Raw genomic sequence first — 27564 nt, forward strand, 5'->3', positions numbered from 1 at the left:
ATCTATCTATCTATCTATCTACCTATCTATCTATCAATCCATCCATCCATCCATCCATCCATTGTTCTATTGAGATGGGGATGGTACCATATGCCTTAATTCTAAGGCTCAGGAGGCAGAGACAGGCAAATCGCCAAGAGGTCCATATGGACTTCACAATGAGACCCTTTCTTAAACACACACACACACACACACACACACACACACACACACACACGGGGAAGGGGGAGGGGAAGAGAAAGAGAGAATGAAGAAGAGGAGGAAGAAGAGGAGGAAAGCAGCAGCAACAGCGGGTTCTCCCTACAGCAGGTGGATGGCAATATAGAAAGCCACAACTAATCAGAATGCAGAGAACTGACTTCGGGTACCCGGGACTGAAGGTTCTATTTATAACTCAGCCCCTATACCTAATGTTTAGGAAACATCTCAGAAGGGGTGGGGTGGCATGAAAAGACTGTAAGAGCCAGAGAACCAGAATGTTTTCAGAACATTGTCTTCTAGTTGTTGCAGGAAAGCTCCACCTACAAAATCTCAACAACATGGCTGCCTTAAGACCTGTACAGTGCCAACACCAGCTGGCTTGCTATTAAGGGTGAAATCTCCCAGGGATCCCGCATCTAGATGAAAAGTAAATAATAACAGAGAAATTAGTCTTCTCCAAGGATAAGCCCCCCAACTAGTTATTCAATACCAAGTGATCAGTCCTAAAAGCATATACAAGCACATATATGTGCAGATATCTGTATGTATATATTATATGTATATAAGTATATAAGTAGTAGTAATAGAAATAAAATAATAATAGAAAAACCATGAATTTAAAAGTGATCAGGGCTGTGGGGAGATTTGGAATATTATATTTTAAATAAAAATAAAACAATCTTTACTTTTTTGTTGTTGTTGAAAATATCCATCTCTGGAGTTACAGGTTGTAGTGAACCCCTCTGGATGTGGGTTTTGGGAACTGAACTCAGATCCCCCAGAAGAATGGGGAGTGCTCTTAACTGCTGGGCCATGTTTCTGACCTCTCAAGGCTTCATTTTAATCTATGCCTGGTACACTGAAAATTTTTCTTTGGGGGCTGAGGGGATGGTTCATTGTGTGTTTTAATATAAGCATGTGGAGTTCCTTCTGGATTCCTCAAACCCACATTTTAAAAAGCAGGTCTGGGTAAAGCTGCACAAGCCTGTACTCACAACTGCGGGAAATCTGAAACAAGAAGATGAAGCTCCTTGGCTTGCTGGCCAATGTAGCCAGTCAGTGAACTCCAGGTCTAAGGAGAGACCCTGTCTCAAACAAACTTCTGGAGAGCCACAGAAGAAGACACCCTCTGCTCGGTTAGTGCGCGCGCAAAGACAACTCAGATTTTCCAGGTTCTACTGTTTACTTAACTCTTTGATCCTCCCAGTTCTCCTCTCCTCATAGTTTGTGTGGGCTTAATAAGAAGCAGAACCAAATCCCCTGGGATCCGCCCACATCTGACAGCCGAGTTCTGACGGATGGCCCTGCTTCCCCCACCTCGCCCACTCCGACTCTATGTTCGCCCCCTCTCTGCTTAAGTCCTCCACCCTAGTCCCCTGCTGTCCCGAACCAAGAAAACTTCAAGCGTCCTTCCTTCGGCAAAAACCACTGAACTCGGCCCGGTAAGCACAGCCGCAGGAGACTGATAACTCGGACATCCACCCTAGCTGCGCCTGGCTCTGACGTCACAAACAAGCGCCGGAACCCAGGGGCTTGCTAAGACGTCATCTTGCTGCGCAAAACCCGCGGTTGTTGACAAGCCGCAGAGGCGGCTGAAGGGGAGCTGTGTGGTTCGTATCATGCCTGACTGGGTGAGCTGTTCTGGGACGAGGCCTCTGGGCTGGGGATGAAAGAAACGGATCAGATGCAGAGCCTAGAGGGCTCCGGGGCCGAGAGGTCAGTCGGCACGCAGACGGGCAGTATGACGGGTGAGTGTGGTGGCCTTCTCTCCCGCCCTGCCCCTCGCTTGGCGCCCTGTCTGCTTGCCCGAGTCTCCCTCCAGCTCGGCATCCATCCTACCTGTCCTGTGTCTCCCACCAGCCCGACACCCGACCTGCTCTGTCCTCGGCCCTGCTAGCCTGCTACCCTCACCACCACCACCCGCGCTGCACCTCCCTGGCGCCCTGCCTGACCTGTGACTCACAGCGACTCCTGCCAGGCCGACTGCTCCCTGGTCTCCTTGCCAGATGCGCGTCCCGGACTGTGCTGTCCAGGCTTCATAGGTCGCGTCCTGCCATGCCCTGGTGGTTGCACCTAGAGTCAGTATCCCGGAGCTGAAGAGCCTGGAATTGCACTTTTGCACGTGATGCCTTCCTCAAGTTTCGCCCTACGATTGAAGATTAGGCCTGGTCTAACCATTGTCCTTTTAACAATGCCTCGTTCCAGCGGGATAGGGGTGGGATCTTGCTCCACGACCACATCAGAAAGGAGGCCTTACCCCAGTTATTGTTGTTGTTATTAATTATTTTTGGATTTTTCCAGAGCTTTTGTATCAGTTTTACTATTTTACCTGTGGGGTGAGCTGAAGAAAAAAAAAAAGCACCCAACTTTGGAAAGTGCCACCGGAGACCACTGAAAGTGAGATTGTGGCTTCTCTTGCTAATAAAGCTTTTATTCTCCTACCTGCCAATCCCTCTGCATCGCACTAGTAGCTTTGAGCTTAGCTTCCCCGCCTTCACTAGCGAAATTCTGAAGTGGTTCCCCTCTCTTTTGTAGGTCAAATACCAAGGCTTTCTAAAGTGAACCTTTTCACTCTGCTCAGTCTCTGGATGGAGCTCTTCCCAGGAGTAGAAGCCCAAGGGCAAAAATCTCAGGTATACCTTGGAAAAACAGTAGACTTAAGTTTGATTTATTCCTCACTGGCAAATCCAGCAGGCCTTAAGACTTGAGAAATAGCTTCATGGCCTTTGTATGTTGTGCTCATAAGTCCCAGCATAATAATAGTTCGTGTTTCCAGTCTGAAAAGTTACTTCTAGTACATGCCATGATTATCAGATATTAAGGGTTTGTTTTGGAGACATTTAACGCCTTAAAATGTGCACTGTAAAAGTCAGTTTGTTAGTAATACTAAATTTGAAAACCTTTTTAGCTTTGTTGTCCACATTTGATCTCATCATAATTCTGTTTATGCACATTTAACTTGGATCCTTTTTTTGATGCAAAAGTTATTTTTCTTAGTGGTAAGTTTCTGTTATAAAACTTACTCGTTCTGAGAGAAAATGGAGATAAGGCGTTCTGATTAAAATGCCTCCACACCAGTTTTGGAGTTGTAAAACTTCATTAGAAACAAGGACTTGGGTTTTTTTTAAAAAACAAAACAAAACAAAAAAAACCCCCAAAGGATTCTGCTTATGTCTCCCTGTTCCTCCTCACACTAGGTTTCTGGCATCCTTTCCTTATCTGGCAGGTACTATGGAAGCTTTGTTTATTTAAGAAAAATAAATTGGTTTTGTTTAAATATTTTATTAGAAATCTGGCCCGTACCTGTTGTCAGTTTAAGGCTTTAAAATTAAAATCTAACGAGACATAGAAATAATTATGAGGCAACAACATAAATCCTTGTTTTCTGAAAGCCGCCTGACCCATCCCTGCTGCTGTTCCCTGCATCACTGTCTTTCCAGCTGTGCTTCACACCCATGTTTCCCAAGGCCATAGCTATGGAGCCAAACTTTCCTTTTACTCTTTAACTGTAAGCCTGGGGACCCAAGGCACTACACTAAGGCGCCCTCAAAGTTATCTAGCTGTGTGTGCTAGCTTGCAAGCTCGATTAGCAGTTTTAATGTTGTCTGTATGGAAATTACGTTTTAAGTACCAGAAAACCAGATTTACAAAATGTACATTATTATCACTGTTTGTCACTGACTCTCAGGAAAACATATGTATATATTAGTTGTATTAGTTTGGGTATCATGTCTGCTTCAGAGAAGCAAACCCAGTGAAGAACAGAATTACTCCATTTTTATTGTTTTGTATAAACTATTATTGTTGTTGTTGTAACTGAACCTGAAGATAATCCAATAAACTGGCAGCATTAAGAAAATCATACTACGTATGCTTTCCTAGTACTTCTCTTTGTACTAGTCATTTTTCAATTTTTTTTAGCTTCCTTTCTTACATAAATCAGGACTAAATTTCTAGTGGTGGCACTGGCCTCAGTGGATTGGGCCTCTCATATCAATCACTAATCAAGAAATACCCTAAAGGCACACACATAGACCAAACTGACAGAGACAACTTCTTAATTGGAGTTCCCTCTTCCCAGGGGTCTCCGGTTGTGTCAAGTTGACAAAAAAAAACACACACACAATTTATGTCACAGAAGCTCCGTGATGCAGCTTGGCATGTAACTGTTTAAAGTACATGTTCATTATTTATAAAGAACAGAAGAAAAATCCTCACTACTCTACCACTTAGAGACTGTTGACATTTCCTGTTTCATTCTTTATTTATTTGATGTTCTGGATCTTCTTTCACTAGACAGCAGAAATACATGTGCTTTCGTTTCATTATGTGCATGGGAGCAGCAATTTGGTCAGTGTTTTAAGAATAGGCAATGGCTCATAACCAGCCTGCCTCAGTTCACATTCTAGTTCAAACTCTTGCTACTGTGTGTAACTTTGAATACTCTATTTTACATTTCTCTGTCAGCTTCCATTTTACAACAATGGAAAATACCAGTACATACAATATGTTTTATCTTAAGGTCCTGTCAATCGAACCAAGAGCCTTGTACTTGTAAGACAAGTGCTTCAAACCTTGAGCACACTCCTAGCCTTACTACATGGAGTTCTTATAAGCAGTGAATGAGTTAAACTAATAGCACTTTGATTAGGATTTTAATAAATTATATAACACTATTGTACTGATGGACATTTGCATTGTCACTTTTGCCAGATTTAATATTTAATATGTTTACTATATTTGCAAATATGACTGGTATCTGAGTTCTGTGCTATTAAATACTTACATTGTTCAGAAATAAAAACAGAATTTTTAAGTGTCCCATCAATTATTGAAAAATTATTGTCTATGAAACTTATAATAAGGCTAGGAGGCAATTAATGAAAAGTTTTGAAGTAGAAATCAGGTACTATGAAGATGGCTGACATTAAGGATTTTCTTTCCTACTGCTTCATGCTTTAATTGCAGTTTAATTCTATTTAAATTATGTGACTTTAAAAGTAGACATCCCTTGTTTTTCTCTACACATCCACAGTACCTCTCACCCAGCTCTGTTTGACATGGAGATTGTGGCAGAGGACCTTCCTGGAGATTTTCCGGAATGGAAGCAGTGTAGCATTGAGGTGAAGACAGTGACCTGGCTTACCAAGGATTAGCTGTGTGACTATGGTTGTATTTTTAAATTTGTCCCTGCCACAATTTTTTGCATTTGTATCATGGAAGTAATAACTCTTTTTGTAGAATTGTAATGACTAAATAAAATAATTCGAGACCTTTTCACAATTTTTATTAAACTATAGTGAAAGCTTGAATTGGTAGGAAAGAAAATAATTTTGAAATGTCAAACATCTTCATCTATTCCAAACCTTTTTCTTACCCCCCACCCCCAACCATAGCCACTTAGGACACATTAGCTACCTCTTAAGACTCACTTCAATAATTACTATCACTGAAAATACTCTCACCGTTCCGTCAACCCTATCATGTCCTATATGGTCTGCTTGAAGAGAAACCTCATTTCCAGGATGTAGGTTTTCTTTGGAAGTTGTTCCCTTCCTAAGAGACAGCGTTTGTTTTGTAAGTGTAAGCTCAGTAATCACCAACACTGCCATTTTTACTTTAAAATTGCCCCAATTTGTTAACTGTTTCATTACTTGGGACTCACAGAACTCTACAATACTATCTCAATCTCTCAGTTGGCTGTGTTTACAGTCCTAAAGTCTGTGAGGGTTGCTTCCAGAGCAACTAGCTAGGCCTAGGGCTGGCATCAAACAAAGTGTCTTCAGCACTGACTGAACTAATTGAAGGGCCAAGGCTCTGTTACATTTATTTATTTAATTAGCTTCATGTGTACGAGTGTTTTGTCTGCATGTATGTCTGTGATCTACATGCTTTCCTAGAGTCCATGAAGGCCAGAAAAAGGGTGTCAGATCCCCTGGAATTAAGTTACAGATAGTTGTGAGCTGCCAGGTAGGTACTGCAATCAAATGTAGTTCTTCTGGAAAAGCAGCCAGTGTTCTTAACTACTGAAGGATCTTTCCAGGCCCCAGCTTCCAATTTAAAACTTCTATTTTGCTTCAAGTTTAGAGAAGACATCCTATATTAATTTTTATTACTGCTATAAAAATTACCACAACATTGATGACTAAAAGAAACATCTATTATACAGTTCTGAAAGTCAGAAATCCAAAAGGCTTTCACCAACTAAAATCAAAGTGCCAGCAGGGCTAATTTCCTCTGAAGGCTCTAGGAGAAAATGTATTTCTCTGTCTTTTCTAGCTTTGGAGATTGCCGGGGTTGTACGCCCCCTCTGACTTCAAAGCCCTTTGATGGCTTGTTGATTCTTCCTCATGTTGATTCGCTCTGAGTCCCCTCTGTCCTGCTTTGCTTACAGTGGCTCCTGTGGTAACTCTGGGCCCACTGAATCATCAGGACATTCTTTCATACCTAGACGGATGGCGCATATCTCTATGCCCACTGTAAAGTTAACCCTGTAACCGTGAAACCGCATAGCTGCAGAGACAAGAGTCAAATCCTGGGGAAGCACCATGCTGCCTACCTTAATCCACGTGTAACACCTTTGATATGTAATTCTTTATCTTCTGGACTCCACTTAATCTTTTACAGCCTTTGGATTTTTACATTGCTTAATACTGTCCCAATTCTATGACCTTAAAAGACAGTTTCAGTCCTATAAAGGCCTTGTTGGGGAGCTTAGGTGTATTCGAGCAAATAGTGCCCAGTAAAGTGAGACATTTCTGCCAAACTTCACAAGGAGGAATGCAGCCCTTAAATCCTAAAATGTGAAATTCATCTTATTAATTACTTTCCTCTTAACCTGATTTTAATTAGAAAACGGAAGAGGAAAACCGTGGTCTCTTAGGAGATAATGAAGAATTGGCCAGAGTGTCTACTGACAAAAAACAGGTGATTGTTGTGATTTATAAAAATATGTACAAGTTCCTGATAACAAAGCAGAGGAGTGGGATAAAGTCCTGTGAAGACCTCCATGGTCAAGAGAGTGTCTTAAATTTCTCCATAAAGGCCTTGTGTACTGACAAACTTATATGTCTTTCCTGTTGAAAAAATTCAAGTGGGAGTATTGTGTAATGTTCTGCTTGTTTTAATTTTCAAGTGTAACATCTCATCCTGATATCACACAGATGTGTTGAGCAATGTCCTGCAGGATCTTTCACGTGTGTGTGTGTGTGTGTGTGTGTGTGTGTGTGTGTGTGTGTCTTGGTTATTATGTCTGGAGTACAAAGCCTAGTTGCTCCTTATGTGGGTCACTTCTCAAGAGTTAAGGATTGAGGTAATTAGTATCTCCCCTCGGACAAACAACAGATTGGTTCACTGTTGGTCTTGGTGGGTCCAAGCACCATGCGGTTCCAGCTGCATCTCTCCCTGTGGCCTGGAGGGTGTGACCACAACAGACATGCTTCGTACTCTTCTGAGTCCTTTGTTCATGACCTAGGAGTCTTGTCTGTTATTGTGTATGAAACAAGGGCAGACAGACCAAAAGAAAATCCTAACCTCTGATTCTGCCCGGTGCTCCTTATCACTCTTACCTTGAGTTTGCAGAGATGGTCATTCATCATATATGGTGAATAAGGTGTATGTGTATTTTGAAGAAGTTATTAATTTGATGTCTGTTTTGATAAGTTTTCTGATAAGTTCTAGGAGTGAGTCTCTTCACTGCCTGATGTGATTTCAAAATAGTTTGCCTGAGAATGCTTAGGTGCTTTCATCACAAGAGAATCACAAAGGAAAAGAATTAGTGGATCACCTAGGTTAATATACTGACTGAAGCAAGTGCAAAAGGTGATTCTGTTCTACCATGTTTTAATGTAAAATTTGTGGCTAAAATTATATAGAAACTTGCCGAGATTTGCATGAAGTAAAACAAAACCAGGACACAGAAGAATTGTTCCCAAAAAGCCAGTGCTTGAGTTGCAGTAAGTGGACAGCTCAGACAGTACAGCCTGGGCTCTACTCCTTCTCAGACTAGATACTTATGGAAAACCTCTTCTCAAACTAGATAATTGTTAAGAAACTCCTTCTTAAACTTGATATTTTGTTCTTAGCTAGAAGCATAATGAACAGGTATTTTGGGGGGTGAGGAGGGTAGGGTAGGCTAGATTTTGGGTTTTCCACACAAGGTTTCTCTGTGTATCTCTGGCTACCCTGGAACTTGTTTGTAGATGAGGCTGGCCTCAAACCCAAGATTTTTGCCTGCCTCTGCCTCCATGTGCTGGGATGAAAGGCATGAGCCACCATGCCCAGCTATTTTTATTTTGTTTTGAAAGGACTCAACAAAGTGATAAACTTGGACTGAAGATTGTCCTAATAGGAGGGTGATACTGTGCTTCCTGTATCTTGGGAACACCGTCACAGACACCCATTTGTCACTGGTTATTTCTTTCTGCTGACAGTGTAATGCCTGTGTCCTTCAGCTGAGTTGCAGCTACTCCAGTGGCCATGTGGTTCAGTTTTAACAGCATTGATTCTGGTGCCCAGATCCTTTGATAAGGCAGTTTTTAAAAAATGTATTATGTACAGTGGTCTGTCTGGATCTATGCCTGTATACCAGAAGAGGGCATCAGATCTCATTACAGATGGTTGTGAGCCACCATGTGGTTTCTGGAAACAACTCAGTACTCTCAACCTCTGAGACATCTCTCAGCCCTGATACAGCAATTTTTATTGGTTGCTTTCTAAAATGAACAGCTTTGCAAACAAACTTGGTTGAAATAACGTGCACTTTGTATTCAAGGGATGTAAAATTCTCAGATACTTAGCAATAAAGAAGGGAAGGTTTACACATTGCAAATTTGGAATCAAACTTACGATTGTGAGCCAGGTCTTTAGTGGCTGAGCTATCTCTTTAGCCCAAGAATTGAAAATTAAGGCCAGCCTGGGCTATATAATACAATTTTGACTTTAAAAGATCTTGTAATTTTAGAATTGAGGTCATGTCTGCTTTAGTTTTTCCTTTATTATCTGAGTCCTTCAGTCATGTGTAAAACCCAGAGGGATTTCCTTCTGCTTCCTTTACCATTTTGAATTTAGAATTAAGTAGTCCTGCTCTAGACGGCATGAGAAGCAGGTCAGCTGACTTGGCTTTTGGCCTTTATTAGGTTAAAAGGAGTAAAAAGAGCCTTTGTTTTGAGCGTTTCTCAAGAACTAAGCATAGCTTTCATCTCATTAGAAATTTAAATATTACCCATAATAGGATTGTAAGATGTTCTAACTGATGATGTCATATTCTGTCTTAATTAGGTGAAGAAAACTGGTCTTGTGGTGGTGAAAAACATGAAGATCATTGGTCTTCACTGCTCCAGTGAAGACTTGCACACTGGGCAAATTGCTCTCATTAAGCATGGGTCTAGGTTGAAAAACTGTGATCTTTACTTTTCAAGAAAACCATGTTCTGCTTGTTTGAAAATGATAGTGAATGGTGAGTACAGACAAGGTGGTGCTGGGACTTCGTCCTCTATCTGAGCGAGGACAAGAGAGCACATCCTCAAATACACAGATAGTGAGGGGTGGAAATGTGTGTTTGATGACCTAGAGAAAGAGTCTGAAAACATGCATTCTGGGCTCAGCTCTGCCCACTAATCTGCTAAAAGACGCTTGGTAGATTACAGGCTGATACCATATGACAAATGATCCCCACAACTTCAGTGGCTCAAGACAGTCTATCATATACCCTACAATCGTCAGACCTGGGCGCTGCTGAGCAGCAGGCAGTCTAGTCCAGTGGTTGGTGTGTAGGATTAGGCATCATCCTTCCCCTGTTCGTGTCATGCAGAGAAGGCATATCTGCTTTTTAGAAGACCCTGCTTGGGAGAGGTTGGCTGGAGATTGTAGCTCAGTGGTAGAGTGCTTGCCTATCGTGGGTGAGGCCCTGGTTTTCCCCAGCACCACAGAACAAAACAAAAGCCATGACCTACAAGTCACATACATTCTGTGTGATGATCTGTAGGCTCTGGCTAAGCAGCTGCCTCCCTGTTCTGTTTTCTTTTTCTGTTGGTGTGATAAACAGCAGGACCACAAACAACTTGTGGAGGAAAGAGTTGATATGGCTTACAAGTCCAGGTCAAAGGTGATCACAAAGGGAATTCAGAGCAGGGTCTCAGTTCAGGAGTTGTAGAGCCGGGGGTTTGTTAGGGGTTGGTCAGTGTTCTCCTCAAAAAGCTGGATAGTAAATATTTCAGGTTTTGTAGGCAGTACTGTTGTTGGTCAACTGCACCATGCAAAGGTGCTCAGTGCATATGTAAATGAGTATGTCTTTGAGTAAATATGAACACTAGAATTTTCATTTTTCATAATCTCATATGATGTAGAACATTTTCTCGTAAAGTCCATATATTTAACCTGTCAGCTGAAAGTAAACTCGTTGTGGACCCATTTTGGCCTATGGGCATTTGCTTGCCAACGCTCACATTGTATAAGTGATGGTATTGATGTTTGTTTTGAGGCCAATGGTAGGGTGGGCTTAGATAGAAAGCTCTCTCTATTCAACTGGTATCAAACAGTGACCTTCTCTATTTTTATATTTTAGCTGGAGTTAACCGAATTTCCTACTGGCCTTCTGACCCAGAAATAAGTTTGCTCACTGAGACTTCTAGTTCTGAAGATGCAAAGCTAGATGCCAAAGCAGCAGAAAGATTAAAGTCAAACAGCCGGGCCCACGTGTGCGTCTTACTCCAGCCACTGGTGTGTTATATGGTGCAGTTTGTAGAGGAAACCTCTTACAAATGTGACTTTATCCAAAAAACTGCAAAAGCATTGCCGGGTGCTGACACTGATTTTTATTCTGAATGTAAACAAGAAAGAATAAAAGAATATGAAATGTTATTTTTGATTTCAAATGAAGAAATGCATAAGCAGATACTGATGACTATGGGTCTGGAGAACCTGTGTGAAAACCCCTATTTTAGCAATCTAAGGCAGAACATGAAAGACCTGGTCCTACTTTTGGCCACAGTAGCTTCCAGTGTGCCCAGCTTGAAACACTTCGGATTCTACTGTAGCAGCGCAGGACAGATCAGTGAGACTCACAATCAGAGTTTGCCACAGGAAGTTGCGAGGCATTGCATGGTGCAGGCCAGGCTATTGGCTTATCGAACTGGTGAGTTAACACTTAGTTTATAAATGGGCTGAGTGTCTGGGTTACAAGTGACACTGAAGTGAGGTGGTTGCACCTCTGTGCTTGAGTTCCCTGACGCGGACACTAACACTTTGCTGTTCCAACGATGTAAAGAAGTGAGCCAGACCCTGTGTATTCTGTGTTCTTATAGCAAGATCTACATTTACAACCAGGAGACTTAAGTCCTTTTTGCTTCTTGTATGTGTGATTCTACGACTCAGTAAGTCTCAAGTAAAGACGACACAAAAAGAAAACTAAAATATTTTTATTCTACATTTTTCTACATACTCAGGTTTTTTTTAAGCTTTTTTAAAATGTGTACTAGTGTTTTGTCTGCATGTATGTTTGTGCACCACAGGCCCTCAGAGCCCAGAAGAAGGTGCTGGATCCTATGTAACTGGAGTCCCGGACAGTTGTGAGCCATCATGTTGGTTCTGGAAATCACTCAGGTCTTTAATAAGCAACAAGTGCTCTTAACTGCTGAGCCATCTCTTCAGCCCATGTATTCTATTTGTAATAAAGACAGAATTCTGAGAATTTTAAAATAACAAATTTAGAAGAAAAGAGTCAAGGTGAAAATGTTAGTCTTCCGGTTGTTACGTTTCTCTCAGCAAGTTAAACCATCAGTCTCACTCTTACCTGTTTGTAAAGTGTAACATCTCAACATTATTTTCATTCTTACCTAACATTTTTCAGTGTAGAATTACCACCTTTTAAAATCCAACTTAGAAGTAAGTAGAGAAAGTCCAGATAGGAGAAATGGTAAAGTAAGACTTATTTGGTACACATGCTCTGTAGTGAGGCTTTATTTATTTATTTACTTATTTATTTATTTGTTAGAGTCCTATGCAGTCCAAGCTCCCTATGTAGCTGAGGATGACCTTGAACTTCTGATTCTCCTACCTCCACCTCTTGAGTGTTGGAATTACAAGTGTGCACCTCCTGGACCTGCTTTATGTTGTGCTGAAGATGAGAGAAACCTAGGGCCTCATGCAGGCTAGGCACGCACTCCATCACCTGAGCTACATCCCTTGCCCAGACACTTTTAATTATCCCAAGAAAGGAGGAGACGAGAAGGAAAATCAGAAAGGCCTGTACAGATGGCAGGGGTCTTAAAAAAAACCTCAGGTCGAGTAAATGGAATGGAGGATCTCAACCAACAATGTACAGACTCTCCATGGAAACCCTAAAAGGTACAGATGTTCAGTCTCACCTGCACCTAGTCAACTGGGTACAGCCTAGGTCTTTAGAAGTTCTACAGGGTGTTCTGATGTTAGGGTTGATGATCACCTAAAGTCTGATTTTACCGTAGAGTTATATACTCTACTATAAATTACATTTTGTATTATACATGGGTTTACTTACTATTCATGTTTATACATAATAAATCCATGCTGGTACACTTGATTTAAAAGAGTTCAAGGAAAAGAAAAAAAAATTTTGTTTGATTTGTTTTATTTTCAAGGGAAGGTTCTGGAACTCAACTGGGGGAGAATCACTGGCACACTTACCATTTTCCTTGAGAACTAAAATATTTATTAAATGAGGGAATCTTTGTATATCAAAATAAATGCTTCAGGGGCTGGGCAGGTGGCTCAGCAGGTAGTGTTGTTTTGTGCCAGTGTGAAGACCTGGGTTTGGGTCCCCAGCACATCTAACAAGCAGGGTGTGGTTTTAAGTGCTTACCACCCAGGGCTGCCACTGAAACAAGATCTTGTGGACTCATTGGCCAAATAGTTCAGCCAATCAATAAGCTCCACTGAGAGCCCTTGTCTCCAGGAGTAAGGTTAGAGTACGACACCCAGCATCAGTGTTTGGCCACATATTATGTACACACATACATGCAGACAAAACACTAGTACACATTTCATAATTATTAAATCACTTAGGACAAGTGTCAAGGAATTTAGAATTTAGAATCTGGGGATATTAAAGTATGATAGCTCATATGCTACTCTGGCAGGCACTCCCTGATCTGGCTGGAACAGTGCCTTGTAGACATGGTGTTGAAGATCGAAGTAGGCAAGAATAGCACCCTCAAAACTTCTGATTTGCTCTGCAAGTCAGATGTTACTGTGACAAAGCATCAGAAGGCAGCTGTGCACAGTGCAGGGCCCTGGCCCTGGCCTCTTCCCTCTGATTGATCAGGGGTCTTCACCAGAGCCCGGCACCGGCCTTTTATCAGGCACCCAGCAATTCTGATCTAGAACGATAACAAAAGCTGACATAGGTAGGGGCTAGCTAGCTCGGAGACTAAAGGGCTTTGCTGCGCCCCTCTTCCATTGTGGAGGAAGAGAACTGCACAAGTGCACAACACACACACGAAAGCACGCACACACATGCATGTGGGCACTCACACAAATAGAATTTTAAAACCTAAAGAAAAAATAGATGTGCCTGTAGGCATGAACTATGGACTTCAGGCTTCAGGCATTGACAAGCCTCAGGAATCTGATTGGTAGTCATAAATTGGTCTTTCCTTCAAAGATGTGCAGAAAACAAAAAAAAAAAAAAAAAAAAAAACAAAACAAAACAAAACAAAAAAACAGACTAAAAGGAGCAGTTTCCTAAGAGTTACAAATAAGGTACATGCCTTTAATCCTGACACTCAGAGAAGCTGAGGCAGGAAGACTGAAAGTTCAAGGCCAGCCTGGGTTATCTATCAAGACACTGTCTCAACAAACAAGTGAAAATCAAGAATCATCCCTTCTTGAAAAAGGTAGTGACTGTTCCCTTGCAGCTAGCCTTGCCAAGCACAGAAGTGCTCCCTATGGGAAAATGCTGTTTCCTTGACAAAGTCCAGTCTGTCCCGTGACTAAGAAATGATAGCTTTCCAAGACCAAAATCCTAACATAAGAAAGATACTGTTGCAGGAGATGTGGTTTTTCATATGGAGAGGTGTTTTTGTTTGGTTTTTCTGTTTGTTTGTTTTTGTTTTTTTTTATGTATTAAGTACTGCCTTGCTTAGGTTATTTTGAAAGTAATAATAGTGTGGCTATAATTTTTCCCACTATCTTAGGAATGAGCATAAAACATTAATTTATATTATCTTCCTGCATTAAATTGCAAAGATTTGGAAGAAGGAAACTGCTGGTGCCAGATTTCTCCCCTGACATCACAGACGGCATCACCACGTACGCTTCGGTGTCATTCCCCCTCTCCTTGGACAGCTTCCTCCCTGCCACGCCTTGTCCAGCTGCTAGATGCTTGAACCCAACTGTCCCATCCTCCTTCTAATCTGCCTTTCACTATGGACACATAGCCCTCAAAATGTAGAAAGCTTTTTTAGGAAATTTTTAGTGTTAGAGGGAGGTGGGGAAGAAGTTGGGTTGAAAGAACCAGATTTTAGTTAATTACATATGTAGAAATATAGATTTTAACTATTGATAAAATGGGCAAAACTACATGAGATCATGTGTAAAAAATGCCATAATTATGAAATGAAAATACAAAGTACCCAAATGTGCTTGAATTGGAAATAAGAAATTGCATAAGTATAATCCTTTAAGTTCAGGCATCTTAGATTTTTTCATAAAGCAATGGCAGGACGGTTGTCTGAGTTGTGTATAATGGAAAAATAGATGTTTATATTCATTTTCATGGGAGAGCTTAGCTTAAAGGAAATTGGAGGGGAAGACATTTGTACCAACCCTTAGCAGTAGGAATGAACCTGGGTAGAAGGTACAGATAATACTGATTTTCTCTATAAATATCTCTACTTTGTCCCTTGCTGTGATTTTGATAAAATCCTATGGTTTAATAATTCATTCAAATTTGTCTTAGAAATTTAAAACTCACTCTAATGTATAAGGAAAAAGGATATTTTAAATAGAATTTCTATTTGAACTCATTTTTAAACAAAAATATTTCCATTAGGTCAATTAGAAAAAGGCAAAGTTGACTTTATCTAATGGTTATTTCACTAAATCCATTCTATTAGGAATCTCATATGTCCTCAGCTTCATCACCTGTTAGACATGGTCACTTAGGACCTGTCCTATTGGGGGAGAGTCAGCGAGGCTGAGCTGTTCCAGCTTTAGCTTCACTGTGCCACTGTCATTCAGGGGCTGTCACAGAGACCATGTGTGGGCTGGTCAGCGGCCCCTCTGGTCAGTATGTACTTCATTCCTACACCTAAAAAGATTTATCTTGAGAGTTTTGAGTAGTTAGAGCAAAGAACTGTTGCTACATTTATCACATTTGTTGCAGTAATGTGTTCGTATGATTTGGGAAGAGTGGATCTTGGTTTGACAGTGTTGATTTTTACTGAGATGAACATCTTATCTTTCAGAGGATCATAAAACAGGAGTTGGAGCTGTCATTTGGGCAGAAGCAAAATCTGTAAGTATGAAAATAATTGCTTAAGTATTTAACCTGAATTTTGTTCAGTCAGTTCTTGAGGAGCTGCATTTTGATATTTGAAACAGGAGACTGTCAGCGATCAGGTTTCATCCCAGTAGTTGATAAACCATTGATATTAGCACTAATATACCCTTGATCAAGAGACATAAGAAAGGCAGCCAAGTGAGCTCTGTGTATATTATAGATACTTAGAAACATGGAAGACTAAAGGGAAGGATATATTTTATTTTCTAACTACATCACAATAGCACATTTGTAGCTTATGACAGAGATTGTTCAGAATATTTTTAAGTTTTCTGACTAACCAGCAGGACAGCCCAGAGGTTCAGAACCTCTCTGTCTTATGTGTTCTGTGTGCAGAACAATCTAATGTGTGCTGGGTAGGAACAGAGTACAAAACATGGCTTCTGATCCCTAGGATTTGATGCTTGATTGGAGAAAACTGTCTGGATCAATTAAAGACAGTGGTGCTGACTGCTAGCATCAAAGACAACCTTGAGGTCATATCCGAGGAAGGCAGCCATAAAATGGTCAGATGCACTATTTGTATTTTAAGTTTCATTTATTTCCTTGTGCTAGGGGATGTATGTGCATCAGGATGCACAGCCATGTTCTTTCACCGTGCTGATTCCAGGATCTAACAGCTCACCAGGCTTGGTGGCACATGCCTGTAGCACCTCAGCCATTTCTCCAGTTCAGAATTACCTTGTATTTCTCGATGGCTCCACTTGCTCTAGAAAGGAAGTGAACCTTCTTGACAAAGTATGAGAGCAGAGTGCCTTTTAGAGACTCACGCGGTGCCTCTGCTGACCCCACAGAGAAGCTGCGATGGAACTGGAGCCATGTACTTTGTAGGATGTGGGTACAATGCCTTTCCCGTTGGCTCTGAGTATGCTGACTTCCCGCACATGGATGACAAGCATAAGGACAGAGAAATACGGAAATTCAGATACATCATACATGCGGAGCAGAACGCTTTGACATTTAGGTATGAGCTCTTTTTATCCTCTGTCCTTTAAAAGATGGCAAAGGTTAGCTGAGACGAGTTTTCTGTTGTTGTCATCTGTTTTCCTTTACAAATCCTAAGAGATACTTTGAGAAATAGCATCTTGATAAAGCGTGGTCCTGCTCCTGGACCGGAGGCTATGTATGGGCACAGATTCCCAGCTCTTTCCATTTCTTCAGAAATTGTTTCTTCTTACTCCCTCCCGATGGGCCTGTTGGATGCTTGTTCTTAGGGACTTGCCCAGCTATTTCTATTTTTGGATGTTAGTATCCCCTTTGTTTTCTAAATTTAGAGCACATCTGTTCTGTTTAGGAAACAATCCCTTGGTTAGAGTTACACTTCTATATTTCAGTCTATCACTGAAAGAAGTCAGGACAAGAACTCATACAGGGCAGGAACCTTAGAGGCAGTAGAGGCAGGAGCTGATACGGAGGCCATGGTGGAGTGCTGCTGACTGGCTTGCTCCCCATGGCTTGCTCAGCCTGCTTTCATATAGAACCCAGGACCACAATTCAGGGGTGGCACCATCCACGAGTGGGCCCTCCTCCATCAGCCACTAATTAAGACAGTGATTTATAGGCTTGCCCACAGCCTGAAGTTATGGAGGTAGTTTTCCTCCTTCCCAGTGACTCCAGTTTATGTCATAAAGTTGACATAAAACTAGCTAGCACAATACAGATGTGTTTATGAACTAAAGTGTTTTAAGGAGCCTCTGCTTGAGAGGACCAGGCAAGATGTCTGCTTGAGACAGTGTCTTCTGTATATGGCAGGGAAGCTGCACCCAGGAAATCCCAACAATATTGCTTCCTAAGGGAGAGCTGAACAATTACACTGCCAACTGCTATGTCAGTGTGAATGGGAAATGCTCACATGGCTTTACCCCTAGCAATAGGCAGTTAGTTACTAGCTGTGAAGAGAAGGAGAATCAGTCTTCTCCAGGAATGAGGCCCTGATGGGAGAGCCAGTCCTAAGAGCTCAGCTATACGTGAGCAACTCTGAATAGCCTCAGCAGGTTGTGTTTATGAATACATATGTGCACACGCACACACACACACACACACACACACACACACACACACACACACTATTAGAATTAAAAATAAGATGGTGAATTTGAGGAGTAGAAGGAAACAGGAGTAATTGGAGAGAGGGGTGGGGAGGAGACTAACTATAGAAACTTCTATGTGAGATTCTCTAAAGAACCGTTTAGAGCTCTGTCAGAGATTGCCGTCCCCACAGCCACAGAGAGCCCCTTTAGTCCAACCTACTACAGCATGCACTAGGACTGTCCTCTGCTTTCCCTCCATCTTCCTCGGGGCAGGTTTACCTGCTGTGTCCTGCACAAGGGTTTGAATATGTCATATCCACTTTTTAAAGAAAGTTGTGGTTGGGGAAGGTTAGGGGAACCGTCCATTAAGGAAGCATCAAGCAATGTAGGTCTGAGTTAGAGCTCAGTCTTTTGGCTGCTGGGCTTAAGGCTTAAGGGTTAATCAGACAGTTACTTGGCTCTTGGGAACTGAACCCCATTGTCTGGAGTCATATGAAGTACATGTGCAGAAAGGACTCCCCCATCCTCAGCTCTCTGCGACTTTCTTACGATGTCAAACATACCAAAGGCTTATTCACAGTCAGTTACTTGTCAGTTAGGATTGTCAGATTTCTGCATACTTTGAACATTGATAATTTAGCAAGAATATTACTTAATAATTATTTGTAATACTGCAAATTTGTTTTACAAATTTAAAGTGTAAGGATTTCTCTAAAAATGTACTTGGTCTTTCATTACTTTTGTAATATTTTATAACTTTTTATAGATGTCAAGATATAAAACCAGAAGAACGCAGCATGATTTTTGTAACAAAATGCCCTTGTGATGAATGTGTGCCTTTAATTAAAGGTGCAGGCATAAAGCAGATCTATGCTGGTGATGTAGATGTTGGAAAAAAGAAAGCAGACATCTCTTACATGAAGTTTGGGGAGCTTGAGGGTGTTCACAAATTCACAGTAAGTCCATGTACTTTTCCCACGGTGTACTTCCTGTTGGGTAACCTGCTGAACATTGTGAATTAGTGATTTCACTCTTTCAGGACTGGAGTGAGCTGCTATCGTTGTGTTTATTGTTATGTATACAAGTTTACTGAGGTGCACATTTTCAGCAAAGGACCCCTACCCCACACCTGCACTTACACCTTGGCAGAGCTGTGCACTGGCCTTTGATGTCGATGCCTTCCCATGGCATACCATCTCTCCAGCCTTGGCGTGCTGGATAGAGGTGCAAGCAATTGTAGTAGTCACACCACACAAATGCACTGTACACACATTCTAAGGAGGGAGATCAGAGAAAAGATCATCTCATACTTAAGACTTTTTTTTAAAGGGATAGAGGTGGTTCATGAAAAACTCAGAATTTTTAACATAGTTCTGGCTACTTGGGCCTTTTAAGATTTATTTAATTTTTTATTTTATTTATATGAGTACACTGTTACTCTCTTTAGACTCACCAAAAGAAGGCACTGGATCCTGTTACAGATGGTTCTGAGCCACCATGTGGTTGCCGGGAATTGAACTCAGGACCTTTGAAAGAGCAGCCAGTGCTCTTAATCAGTGAGCCGTCTCTCTAACCCCCAGCTACTTAGGCTTTTTAAAAGTGTTTTACTTTAGAATATTCTCAAGCATGCAGAAAAGTTATAAGAATTCTGCAAAAAATTTTCCCAGAGATTGTTGGCATATTAAACTACCCTGTTTTCCAATGGCATGATCAAGGCCACAGGATCAAGAAATAAAGTGAGATTCTGCTGCAGTGAATCCACAGCTCCACCAGGGTTCTGGCTCGTCCTGGTTCTGCTCTGTGGAGAGCCACCCTGTCCAGGACCACAGGCTCCCTGTGTGTCATCCAGGGGCCTATGCCTGGCACCCTACGCCCCATCAATAGACTAGAATGTGCAGTGAGTGGGGACGGTCATAAAGAGCTGCTTAATGCTAGCCTTATGCTACTGTTTATGTAGTTTGAGCATTGGGAACCAAAGCGTCCATGTACTGTACACACGTGGATACAGTACACACATGGACACAGTACACACATGGATACAGTACACACATGGATACAGTACACACATGGACACAGTACACACATGGATACAGTACACACATGGATACAGTACACACATGGACACAGTACACACATGGATACAGTACACACATGGACACAGTACACACAAGGATACAGTACACACATGGAGTAAAGCAGAGTGTGCTCACTGTAAAAGACTAGGAATACTTCAAAATGTGCATTATTCTATAACTTATATATAACATGGTCAACATGTTACTATATTTTCTGTGTTGTTAAACGTTCCAGAAATTACCTTTAATAGTCAAACATATTCCAACCTGAACACCTAGCTTAAATAATTATTCCCTTTGTAACATAACTATATAATTTTCATGTTTATAGCTGTGAAAAGCCTTTCTATAAATGTTTTGAGATGAAAGTTTAAAGTTCTTGATTTTTATTGTTTTGCTCAAAGAAATAGATTTTGGTGATTTGGTGTATTTCAAATATTCCTTTTTTGATAACTACCCTTTATAAATCTTTATTAATTCCTTGTGTGTGTGTGTGTGTGTGTGTGTGTGTGTGTGTGTGTGTGTGTGTATTTGTATACATGTATGTGTTTGTGTGTGTATTTGTATACATGTATGTGTGTGTGTGTGTGTGTGCTATATACATGCATGTATGTGTAAGCTCACCAATAAATGTCCATATATAGGTCAGAGGTTGACATCTTGACTCTGTGTATTATTCTCCATCTTGGCTTTTGAGAGAAGATCTCTCACTGAATCTAGAGCTCACCCTCTCCAGCCAGACTGGGTTACATCCAGGGCTACTGGCTCACAGCTGTGCCTGACATTTCTGTGGGTGTGGGGATCTGAACTCAGATCCTCACACTTATGTGAACAGTACTTTCCCCACTGAGCCATCTTCCCACTGTCTTGTCTCTTTCTTGGGGCTAACCTCAGCCATCCTATTTTTCTAAGTGACCGAATTTGAATCACAGGTTTATTCCTTCTTGCTCAGGCCTTCCTTAGCTAGTATAAAACTCAGGCTCAATGGGAAAGAGAGCTTGCTGCACAAATATGAGGGATCTCTGGAATTAACATAAAAAACATGGCTGTGTGCACCTGTAACTGCAGAGCTGGGGGACGAAGAAACAAAGACAGGAGGATCGCCAAGGACTGCTGGATGTTTGTCATCTCCTCTGACCAGTACAGGGCACACACATATCTGATTAACACACACACATAAACACATACGCATTTCACTAACACATACACATATATACATACAAAGACATACACACCACCACCACCAACAACTCCGCACAGACATCTGCTCTCTCAGAAAGACTTTTGCAACAGCCAATGGCACCTTCATGATAGCCATTGTGAACTTGGGCACCTAAAAGTCTCCTCCAGACCAAATCAAGAAAGCTATGAAGGTGGCCATTAATGTATCAATATTGGCCACATTGACTACATATGCTTATTATAACAAGAATGAAGAAGAAGCCATCAAGGTAAGATCAAAAAGAAGTTAGGTGATAGGAGCTCTTCACTGTCAGCAAGTTGTGGTCCACCTGAAAAACCTGCTGAAGAAGCCTTTCAGAAGACCCTCTGGGTCTCACACTGGACTGTTTGCACCTCTTTCTTATTTGATGGCCACAGGAACTTAAGTTCAGAAAGAAGTTATTCCCACAAAATGATAAAATCAGTATTCTCACCATTAAATTAGCCTTCTCAGATGCATGGAGGTCAGGGAAGAACTGGTAAATAAAGAGTTAATGGAAGCCCTGGGCATTTCCAGCTTCAACAGTTTCCAGACTGAAAGGTTTCTAAACTGAAACAAACCAATGGCCATGCAGGCTGACTGCCCTGCACCTCAGCATCACATCCCATAGCTCCCTGGGCTCTCCAGACAGACCTTGGACCAAGCCAGAGGACCATTAAGTACTAGAGGATTATAAGGTTAAAGAGACCACTACAAAACACAAGAAAACCTCAGCCCAAGCTCTGATTTGTTTTCATATCTAGGGAAATGTGTTAGTGATCCCCAAGTCTGTGACACCAGCACACATACATGGGAACGTTGACTAACCGTTGAGTGGTGGGGAGATGGCCACCATCCTTAGCTTCAATAGGAACCGGAGGGCCTGCATGCTACTTGACACAGTGCACACAGTGTGTCCCTCCAACAGATGCTCTGAAGAGACTGCCTGGTGGATTCCTTCCCACCGGTCACGTTCTTTAGCCAGGCCTGCCTGGCATCATGCTGTGGCAGCCTTGCCGGAAGACAACATCCAGGTGGTGCTGTATTCAGATTCTCATGCTGAACGACAGGAAGACTGTGCAGGGAAATGTGACTCAGAAACATTGGTTGCTCTAATATGATCTGACCAAATGTTTGTCAAACACCAGGAACTCAGCTAACACTGAGGATATAAACAAAATAATAAAAACAACAATAGTAACAAACATTAAAAACAAAATTAAACACCTGAGTGGGTCCTGGTTTGTTTTGGGCATGCAGATTCTAATTCTGTCCCTGTCTTATGTCACTGTGACCTGGAAGAAGTTACTACAGTTCTTTAGTCTTCCATTTATCATCTATAAAATGAGTATAAAGGACTGTTAGAGCGCCTTCCTTCTCTGAGGATTTGATTCTGATTCTGATTGATCTGATTCAGGATTGTTCAAGGTTAGTGTGTAAGTAGGCATACACATGTGTACACACTAACTCTATTGCATGTACTTTTGAAAGCTATTTTGATAATGAAAAGCAAGGTACTGATTACTGTTTATTAACTCACTTTAAATAAAATATCTTTACCTCCTACAGTGGCAGTTGAATCCGTCTGAGGCTTATAGTCTTGACCCAAATGAGCCTGAAAGGAGAGAAAGTAAGTATTTCTAAGCGTTCTGTTGAGGAGGTGATGCTCATGAGTAGTAGATAGTGAGTTTTTAAGATCAGATGATGGACCTATGTGTGGGTAGATGGAGAATGGACTTTTATAAAGATTAAATTCACTTATTCAACTTGTTCATAAACATGTGTTATGTGTGGAGCTGTGTGAAGTGCTGCTTGCTAATTACTCCAGTAACATAGACAACTGCATGCAAACTGAATTTATAATTCACATCTTATGAAACTGTAAGCAACAGCATACACTCATGCAGAAGCTCCTTGGAGCGAGAGAGGAGAGCAGTGAGTACTTAGCACAGACTGTGAGGGCGGAGCAATGAGAGCACCTGTGTTCTCCTAGAGTAAAGACACAGTGGCCCAGGCTGCTGGGAGGATGCAAAGATCCTGTTTACTTTAATCCGTACTGAAGCAAAAACTACCACAGACGTTTATTGTTTGCATATTAAGTAAAACCATATTGAATATACTGTATCTTTGAGAGTTTTTCCAATTCTGTACATGAGTGATATTGAACATGATCTTATGCAGATTTGTTGTAAAAGGCTATCTTGGGTGTGATTGTCTGGGTCCCAAGTAACTGGAGTCTCCTGTATATTTTCCTCAAAGCAGCAATGACTTGATAATCTTGAAAAACCCAGAAATACAAAAGTCTCTATGAAAACATGAATGTCTTATTTATAATTTACAGTCTAGAAAAATACATAACTACATTTTCTTATTAAGTTTTTATTATGGAATAAAGGAAGTAAAAGTGTGACCCTGATCAAAGGTGTTTGAGGGCCAGTGTAAGTGTCCTGCGGTCAGGGAGCGAGTGTACTGTGCTAACTGTAGAGAGACACGTTCCTTTGTCTGTTGAAATTAAGAGCATCTGTCCATCAAAAGATCCCAGTAAGAGGGTGCAAAGGCAAGCCACGGAGCAGAAGACATGTGCCACTTAAAATCAGCCAAGGGCCTGTGTCCAGGATCTCAGGAGGAGGAAGATGCGCCTGCAGGAGGATGGGGAGTGGAAGGCGAGGACAAGGAAGGCTGCTGGGGTGTCTGTCAGGCATCGTCCAGCCACCCAGTCAAGTGTTCACGTCTTGGTGACAGTTCCTTAAGCTCAGCTTATGTTTTGATGCATTTTTAAATAAGAATTTTATATCAATAAATAGTCTGGTTATTTCCTTTTCAATTATGGAACAGCTTCATAGTGTATGATTTACTTACTGTGAATTCATCACAGTATAAAGAAGCATGACTCTCATTGGAGTTGCCCTGTCCTTCCCACCCCAGTCCTAGTCTACACTAGCTGCTATGGATTTGTTTTCCCTGGCCATTTCATACAAGGACTCGTATGGTGTATGGGTCCCTTTTAAACTTCAAATGTGTTAAACAGAAACAGAATTGGAGAAATGGAAGCCAAACTTCAGCTCTTCTGCTCCATGGAGGCTTGACTCCTGACCACACCCAGCTGCTTGTCAGTGAGAAACAGACGTGCTGCCCCATGCAATCTCAGTGAGAGGCAGGAACACACAGAAGGGAGGTGGGACTGAGCGACTGTCCCAAGTATTCTGTGCTGTAGAAACAGAGCCCAGATAAAGCACTCTTTTTAAACACTGAACTTTCAAGGTGATAATGTTTAGGGATCCATATCCCCCTCAAAAAATAGGGGTAAGAGGAATGTTGCTAGAGTCTGACTTTAAGCAAACGCTAAAGCCAGAGATGACCCAGGACAGCTGTACGTGCCAGTGGGGATCTGCTGAAGGTGGTGAGCTGAGCCTGGGCTGCTTGCAGGCTTCCAGCCCGGAAGCCTCAGGCCCCTACTCAGGTCCCAGTGGCTCCTCAGCAGAAGCAAATACAGTCTTCTCAAAGAAGGTGGTTCATCAGCTTAGACCCAAGGGGTGAGAAGCCGCCAAGCATGGAGCGTGCACGTCATGGATGGAGTGGGCAGAAGCAGCCAGCACACAGTTTGGAACTGCCAAACAGGAACATGTGAGAGCACCACTGAAGCAGGGCTGCGCACACGGCATCTAATCTCAGCCCCAGGGACACAGCGCAGGCAAAATGTGAACAAGCTATTGTAGGAAAGCATCCGGAAGTTTCAAAAATGGAATTTGGAAAAATGAAAAAACAGTTGTTAAACAGTAGGTGAGGTAAGCCACTGTTTCATAATAGGCATATGCTGGTATCTAAGAGAGACATCTGAACAGTAACTACCTAAGGCACACTGCTGGTGAGTGAGTTGTTCGTGTAGAACATGACGAGCTCTTAGCTCACTAACACTCGAGACCTAACCCCAAGAATTAGTGATTAGAGGAAAAGATGATTTAAAAAGTGAGGGAGAGGGTGTAGAAAATTCTAGGTATTTTTATGACTTGCAGTAACATATATTGTCTAGATTAGACATTATCTGTAAAAACACCCATGGCACACCCAATGGCACAGCAAGTCAGTTTACAAAGATAAGCCCTGGAGGAACTCCTGTCATTCAGAAGTTATGGACAGTTCAATATAATGCTGTTCTTCAGAACGAAAGCTGGAAATGAATTGAAAGCTTCTCTTAACAGATTGTACTTTTAAAGAAATATGTGGTGTTCCCACCGCGGGGACCCACTGTGAAGTAAATGATGTGGCTGCACTTTCACAGGGATGGCTCACAGAGACACTGGAATGAGGGCCGCAAGCAGTGCCCAACTGTAGCATACCAGGAGGGAGCCGAGCAGTACATTGTTTCACAATGCGATAGAATTATCCAAGAGGCGGTGAAATGATAGACAAGTGGGCTGAAAGGGAGGGCGGAGAGGGCAGCATGTGGGGACCTGGGGATTCGGGGCAGCACATTCATCTCTTGGTCCCATCCAAAGTTACTGCAGATTAAATCAAACACAACTCATTGGGGACAGTAGATTCTTAAATGTCTGTTTCTTTGTTTTATTATTAGGCTAAGTTGTAAATATATTTTGAATGTTTCAAATGTAGCACAAAAATATCAGGTGGGCTTTCAGGTCCCCTTGGGAAGGTGAATATGGCAGTTTTATCAAGAAGCTGGAAGTAAAGGGTGGGAGGGAACTTGTAGGTGGTAGGTTTGTTTGATGGCGGATTCACCGATGTCTGGTTATGCCAAACTCATGGGTTTATGCTCTTAATATCCTGTAACTCATGTAGCTTATGGCACCGATAAAGCCATTAGAAACCGGAAGCCAGTCACCTCCCTGGCACGTCCCTTCTGAGAATGCCAGCTTCTTATCTTGGGAGTCTGTAAATGGGAGTCCGTCCTCGATGCCCCAAGCAGTGTGTGCCTCTCTCAGGAGGACATAGCTGTGTGTGTTGTCTCTTCTAGATGAATAACGATTCCTGCACACTCCCCACCCCAGGACAGTTGTGTCGTTTGTCACTGCTGAGTGAATCCTGTTTATCAAGGGTTCTCAGTTGCTGTGTTCAAGAGTGTGGGTGCTGAGACGGGTGAGAGGTTGACGATTGAGAGACAGTATATGTCTCTTTGCCATAAGCATGATTTATCCACCCAGCCGGAAAGGCTGGACCAAGTCCCTGTGTGCTCTGTGTGTGCTTCCTGACACGAAGTTGTTCTTGCACTAGACGGTGTGTTGAGGCACAGGTCTGCAAAAGAAGAGCAGCACAGCAGCAAGAGGCCGCGTCTGGAAACCCGCTCTGCAGGCCGGGCCACGCCGCAGTAACCCGCATGCTTTCTTACTGCATCTCTCAAATCCAGCCTGTGGGGTTGTGAATGGTGGAGAAGCTTTTACAGGCGGAGGTGAAGTCAACCTCTGCGTGATATTTCCTCGGATCTTTTTATTTCAGACGTGTTTCTCAGCACAGTGTGTTCTTCCATTACATTAACTGGGTAGCAACAGTTTGAGACCCGTGTAAGAACAATACCTGCTGTTTATCCAGACACTATGAAGCCAGTTTCAAAAGGCTTCATTCACAGGAGGGGATCTTCTTTTGACAAATAGTAGTTACTTTGGATCACAAGGATGACAATCTGTAACCCCTCCAGGGGACAAGATGACCTGGCCATCTTTTAAGACTTCATGTATAAACAACCAAAAGGCTGCATCACGCTGAATCCTTCTGCTAGGCAGGATCTTAAATAGATTAACTTAAAATGGCTGTGTCCAGTCTCCATTTTCCATGAGTTCTGTATGTGGCCTGGGGATTTAGGTCAGTGGAGCAGTTCTGTGAGAATGTGCGGTGGCCCCGAGTTCCCTCCTTAGCACCACAAACAAATAAAATGTTAATCTCACTTAAATGTGTTGTTGTTATTGTTGTAGGGTCTTGTTCTGCTCTGTAGCCCAGTTTCACTTCAAAAGTCACCATGTAGTCCAGTCTGGTCTCAACTCTCTGGTGGCCGTCCTGCCTTGCTCAGTCTCCAGAGTATTGGGTCCAGAGCCACCCACTGCCATGCCCAGCCTCTCCTAATATTTTTACTGTACATTCACAGTAGTGTGTTGGACCATAGGGCAGTTATGTCACTGGTTTGGGTGGCCACAGGAAGAGAATAGATTCCGAGGCAGTTCTGCTGTTTGATGTCACTGACTCACAATGGCAAGCCTCAAATTTGATCATGGTTTGATCCTGGGATGATAGCTCAGGCAGTAAAGTGCTTGCCTTTCAAGCAAGAGTTCCTAAGTTCAATCCCCACAGAAACCAACTTTAAAAACTAGCCTAGGCATGGTGATGCATGCTTGTACTCCCAGCACTGAAGAGGTGGGTGGTTCTCTTGGGTTTGCTGGCTGCCCATCCTAGCCCACTTGGTGAGTTCTGAACCAATGAAATACCCTGTCTCAGAAAATCAGGTGGCTAGCACCCAAGGAACAACAACTTAAGTTTGTTTGTGTGTGCATGCACACATAACCCTGTACACAG

The 27564-nt window shown here is 42.2% G+C and overlaps 1 protein-coding gene across 4 annotated transcripts; it reads left to right on the forward strand.

The window, feature by feature from the left end:
• Nucleotides 1–1769: 1769 nt before the first annotated feature.
• CDADC1 (cytidine and dCMP deaminase domain containing 1) lies at nt 1770–26916 on the forward strand. Of its 4 annotated transcripts, none has more exons than XM_080926170.1 (10): nt 1770–1949; nt 2737–2834; nt 7054–7128; nt 9481–9658; nt 10766–11335; nt 15645–15694; nt 16534–16703; nt 18536–18725; nt 22615–22675; nt 26275–26916. In XM_080926170.1, the coding sequence occupies exons 1-10, from the start codon at nt 1868–1870 to the stop codon at nt 26370–26372; spliced, it is 1572 nt and encodes a 523-aa protein (XP_080782296.1). In that variant the 5' UTR covers nt 1770–1867; the 3' UTR covers nt 26373–26916. The 4 variants fall into 4 exon arrangements, with proteins under 4 accessions (XP_080782296.1, XP_080782298.1, XP_080782297.1 ...); XM_080926172.1 differs by lacking the exon at nt 26275–26916 and adding an exon at nt 23562–23872; XM_080926171.1 differs by lacking the exon at nt 26275–26916 and adding an exon at nt 23581–23872.
• The last annotated feature ends 648 nt before the right edge of the window (nt 26917–27564 follow it).

The sequence above is a fragment of the Micromys minutus genome (genome assembly GCF_963924665.1).
Source record: "Micromys minutus genome assembly, chromosome: 12".
NCBI classification, from domain to species: Eukaryota; Metazoa; Chordata; class Mammalia; order Rodentia; family Muridae; genus Micromys; species Micromys minutus.